The sequence below is a fragment of the Stylophora pistillata genome, chromosome 3 (genome assembly GCF_964205215.1).
Source record: "Stylophora pistillata chromosome 3, jaStyPist1.2, whole genome shotgun sequence".
Classification (NCBI taxonomy): domain Eukaryota; kingdom Metazoa; phylum Cnidaria; class Anthozoa; order Scleractinia; family Pocilloporidae; genus Stylophora; species Stylophora pistillata.
Window position 1 is genome coordinate 11,475,001 of NC_142521.1, and position 5,640 is coordinate 11,480,640.

The 5,640-nt window shown below is 39.6% G+C and overlaps 1 protein-coding gene across 1 annotated transcript in view; it reads left to right on the plus strand.

The window, feature by feature from the left end:
* The window catches only part of LOC111321080 (uncharacterized), a 5,043-nt gene extending 688 nt beyond the window's left edge, over positions 1 to 4,355 (plus strand). The window contains exons 2-3 of the mRNA XM_088755652.1: positions 188 to 853; positions 1,351 to 4,355. Of these exons, the coding sequence (XP_088611778.1) occupies positions 188 to 853; positions 1,351 to 2,495 (1,811 nt within the window). The 3' untranslated portion in view covers positions 2,496 to 4,355. The remainder of the gene's footprint in view (positions 1 to 187; positions 854 to 1,350) is intronic.
* Positions 4,356 to 5,640: the final 1,285 nt, after the last annotated feature.

Here is a 5,640-nt window from a genome sequence, read left to right on the forward strand (position 1 = left end):
ATTGTTATCACTACTATCTGAATTTGTAAAATTATCTATAATTTTTGCAGATTATGGTAAAATTAAGTATTGACATTACTTATTAGTAGACTTGGATAAAATGATCTTGACCTTTTAACTTTTGTTTTGGAATTTGGCGGAGTAAGCCAGGCCGACATCTAAAATTTTAATATTTCTATTTTTTTAGATGGTAAGGAAGCTAACCCAAAACGACAAAAACGCTCTTCGCCTGGTAATTCACAACAAAATTCAACCATAACATATTCCGATGTACAAATGCTGGTCAAACGAGAACTACGACTGCTTCAAAAACAAGTCTGTGCTAAAGATCATACACTTTGTCGCCCCGGACCCAAAGGAAGCCAAGGGAGGCGGGGTAGACAGGGAACCCGTGGGAAACGGGGATCTCCAGGGAAACCAGGGAAACCTGGGCCACATGGACTCACTGGTAAACATGGGCCAGTAGGAGCACAAGGAGCGAAAGGAATGAAGGGGGACGTCGGAAAACCGGGAGACCTCGGACCTAAGGGACCGTCAGGCCCGCCCGGCGTGAAAGGTACCAAAGGTGAGCGGGGCCAGTCCCTCTCGGCGCCATCTCTGCTGAAGCGTCCTGTAGGAAAGACAGTCAATGAAACTCAGACAGCCACGTTGAAATGTACAGTGAATGGTAACCCAGAGCCATCAGTCACGTGGTACAAGATTAATTCGTCTCTCCCTGTTGGACGTCACGTGGTAGAGTCCAGTGGTGCCCTAATTGTGAAGGACGTGAAAGCTGAGGACGATGGAGTATACACCTGCAAAGCGCAAAGTCTGCTTGGACAAGTGAACGCCTCAGTTAAATTAACAGTGCAGTGTAAGCTTTATTGGCTTCTTATTTCGTAATGAAGGGTAGGGGGACAAATCACTGCACTTAAATGACAATTTTAATGTTTGTGGAGGGATTCAATCAATGCCTGTTCCATTTTAATTTTACTTGTTAGAGAAAGCACTTAGTTTAGCTTTCACTTTTCTTTCCCTTTTAACATGCTAAATGTATTTCAGCACAGTCTTTTTTAACCCGAGATTTTCCACATCGGCAACAGACATGTTTTGAAATAGAGCCTTTCGTCTTTTCTCTCTCTTCTTGTAAAGTGGAATCTTTACCCAGTCGTCCCGCGTTATTCTCGTTCGCAATTTTTTCCAGTTGTTTTCCTACGTGAAGATATTCAGTGAAATGACACGCTTGGCCTCGTCACAAAAACTGAGTTTAGAAAGTCTGTATGTAACATAGATTTCAAGGGAATTACCTTGATCATCCGTTTTTAAATTTGATGACAGGTTTTTTTCCATCTTTTCTATTTTTTTCTTCAGTTGCACCTAAAATCCCGGTGACATCCAAAAATGTAATAGCTGAAGAAGAAACGAACGTCACCATCCAATGCACTACTAGTGGTCGGCCGCGTCCAATTTTCAAGTGGTCCAAGTCAGTGGGTAGTTTGCCTAAATACAGAATTACATTCAAGAACGGAACACTAAAAATCTTCAATTTGACAAGACAGGACGGTGGAACATATATCTGTAAAGTAGCGAACATTCTTGGATCAGCAGCAGACACCGCTCAACTCACAGTATTTTCTCCTCTGAGGTTCAAAGTTCGTCCTCCACCAGAACTAACTCCTATTATTAGATCAAGTGTTCGTCTTCCTTGTATGGCCGAGAGCGGCATGAGACCTTTCATCACTTGGACAAAGGATGGCGAGTCCTTTCTACCTGCAGGGTCAAATGTTCTACAGAATGGAACACTGGTAATAAACAGCATCAAGAAATCACACGAAGGATCGTACACCTGTAGAGCAGCTAATGCTCTGACGGCAATAGAAACCAAAGTCAAAATTAACAATCCGCTGAACATCACTTCGTGTTCTGCGATAAGAAAATACGTCAGCAATACAAGTAGAGATTACGTCATTGATACCGATGGCGAGGGTCCTTTAGCACCATTTACAGCATACTGTGACATGAGTGACAAGAATGGAGTTGGCGTGACAGTCATCAGTCACGACAGTGAAAGCAGAACACACGTGAATGGACATGAGCCCCATGGTAGTTACTCACGTGACATTCATTACACAGGTGCGAGTTTTTCCCAGCTGGCGAGTCTCACCAGAGTCTCCTCACACTGTGAACAGTTTATCAAGTACGAGTGTCATGGTGCACTACTATTAAAGGAAAGACATTCGTGGTGGGTGTCACGTGATTCTAGAAACATGACTTACTGGGGCGGAGCATCTCCTGACAGTGACAAGTGCGCATGTGGAATGACCAAATCCTGTGCAGACCCCAGTATTGGCTGTAACTGTGATATGAATGACGATGTCTGGCGTGAAGACAGCGGTCTCCTCACTGAAAAGAAAGATCTTCCAGTGAAACAGTTGAGGTTTGGTGATACTGGTAGTGTCAGCCTTGAGGAAGGTTATCACACCCTGGGAAAACTGAAATGTTATGGCACACCATAAACTTTCCCTTTTCTACAAGAAGTTTATTGTTGTCTATATGTAAATTGTCATCTATATGTACCGCTACATCTAGACACAGCATTTGACACGCTTATTCATGCATTTATCACTTAAAGCAGCCTTGACTATTGCAATAGCCTATTCAGATGGTTCGGCGAAGTGCGGCCATACATTCTCCAAACTGCAAGGTAACATGAATGCATGTGCTCGCCAGGTTTATTGTGTCCCGAAATCAGGTCACATCACACTTTGCTTCGCAAATTGCACAAGCTATCTGTTTGCTACCGCCTAGAATATAAGATAATGATCATTATATTTAAGATATTGCATATCATGGCGCCTGAGTTTAGAGTAATTTAATATCTATATTACCACCGTTCATGTATAATCTATGACGCCTTCACGTGTCTGGTATGCTATTGGCATTCTAAAGGTGATAACCAAGAATACTTTGGGAGATAGATCATTTAGTAGTGCTACCCCCTCGGCTTTGGAATCGTCTTCCGAGTTGAATTCTATTAGTATTTCTAGTTTGAATACAATTCAAAGAAAGAATAGGAACTTTTCTTTCTAAAAAGGCATTTAATAAGTTAGTCCTGTTTTTATATTTTAGCATGCATCGTTTGAAGAACTGTTATCTTAAATATTTGAAATTGTAATTTTCGAGCCTTCCTTGACTTTATAAAAATGCGATTGAATATGCGGCGTGTAGAACTAGCGAATAGGAATTTTTAACGGAGTCGCCTGGCCCAATTTCGAGGCTTTGAACAATGGAAGGTGGGTTTTAGAACAACATTTTGCAATGGATTTCGATTCACTAGCTTACATGTACCGTTACGACCATAGTTAAAGCTAGGTGGTTATTTCAGTTGCAGTTACATGGTAAGGTTTGGGCACGAGATTAGGGTTACACCAGAGAGGATCTTTCAGATTTCCTAGATATTACAGAAATTGTCGTTTTAAAGGTAGTGGAAATCATAGGAGCTGAATTTACTCCAAGTAGGGCGTTCACATTCTCGACCGCCTGCATCAATTAATCTGATAACATTCTGAGCTAAAGCGTTTATTAGAGAGCAAGGTATTGATTTTGATTTTATCAGAGTTGAGATTTCAAGTACAGTTGAAATGGCGGCTTCTTTGAATAGTCACAAATGGACTCAAATACCTCCAATGTTAATCGAGACAAAAAAGGTGCAAACGCGAATACCAATAATGCAAAAAAACTCATATGCAATACTTTCTATCACTTAAGCCAGTGGTAGTTACAGTTTGAAACAACTTTATAGAGTCCCTCCTCTTCGATGAAGTCCGTTGCGTGAGTAAAAAAAAAAAGAAGGAAATCAGTGAATAAAAGTTGCTGTTAGCGCGCCGGGGGGGGGGGGGGAACTCTTGGAGTGACGCCGATGCGCCGTAAGAGCTCCATAAATGAGGCGCTCGAAAACAAGGTACAACGGACGAAAAACTTGCCTTTTAAACCAGTGCGCTCTCAACTACTGAGACGTTAATTCTTTTTGGATATCATATTACTTTACTCTTGATCAAACTTTTTTAAACCTGAAGTTCAAAATGTTATTGACTAACTCAATGCCAAGTAGTTATCCTAATTCAATTCAGTTTTACACCCAGAGAGAGTCTCCCGAACCATTAATTTTACCGATTTCATCGTTTTCAGGGTATTCAGAGGCTGTGTTAAACAAACGGACTATTCGGATTCTCAACTATATACATACTTACCTTAATCTGCTGACACTCCGTGCAGTATTAATAGTCTAAAATGAAGTCCTATTCCATTAATGCTAATGAACTCAGTGAACACAATAGAGATGCAAACAATAAAGCTTGAATCCACTATTTGCAATACTTATTTTCAATTCAGTTATGAATTATAGTAGTCTCTAATAGGAGCTTGGAGTTTTATTACAAGATTAGGAATTTGCACTTGGTTGGTGGCACGAATTTTCTGGACCAATTAAAAATGAATGAAGTAGAGCAAAATCATTACAATCCCGGACTAGGTTCTACACTCCCTTGGAAATTCTCAGTACAATCTCCAGTCATTTATACATTATATGGCACAAGGAGTACCTGAAATCTAAAAGTCGATTACCATGTAAATGCTGTTCTGCACATGAGGAATAATAAATTATAAACATTATAAACAAAAAATCAGCAGCTTTAGACCCTACGTTATAAAATTAGACGTAATCGTATAACAATAACTTTTAGGCCTTTCTTTGATAAACGCCGTTAGATGTTTCAACCTGACCGCTAAAATTGTTGCTGAAGATATTCCTTGGCCAACGTTGTGCAGAGTGTTAATCGAAGCTGTTAGGATTCGGATAACGAGGAAAATATCACACGTTTTCTGTTTAGACACGATTATGTCAGCAATCACCTATATCTTTTAACACTGTCCAAACCATGTTGTTTTTAAACTTTGTGATTAAAACAATTGCACAAAGAATAAATTGGATGAAATTTTGAGAGGAAACTTATCCTGCTATAGGCTTACATAAATAATATTCAAAATTGTATTCAATAGATGGGGTCAGTCAATATAAACAAATAATCAGAAACTTCTAGTAAATGCGCCTCTAACTGATTAGCCTTAATCATTTCACTGTGTTTTGCTCTCGGCATTTTAGATAATTAGTTAAAATCTATCCGGAAATTCATACTATTTTCTTTGAATACACCTCCAAAATCCTCTAAATATCCCAAACATTTTCAGAAAATCCTCAAAATATCCAACAAGTGTAAACCTTGCCCCCTCCCCCTCAACAACGAAAATGGTGTACAAATTTTGCAGACCAGCATACTTTCATTAACCAAGAAGCATTTGATATACAGTCCACCTAGTATGAGTAGAGTCACAATACATTCATGCGTACTTAGCGTTTACATCATATTCTTTGACGCATTTGCTTCATATTGGAATAAGATAGAACAATTTTTTATAATCGTCTAATAATCCCTTAAAAATATTAAGTGTTTCTTCAGTAAAATCCCTAAAAGTTACAAGTAATAATGCGATACCTGTTAATGTCTTTTTTTCGGGCGGGGGGGGGGGGGGGGGGTGTTGGGTGGAGTAATGACTTTTCTGACGGTAAGCGCATCGTTTGTTTGCAAAAATAATGGTTTAAGG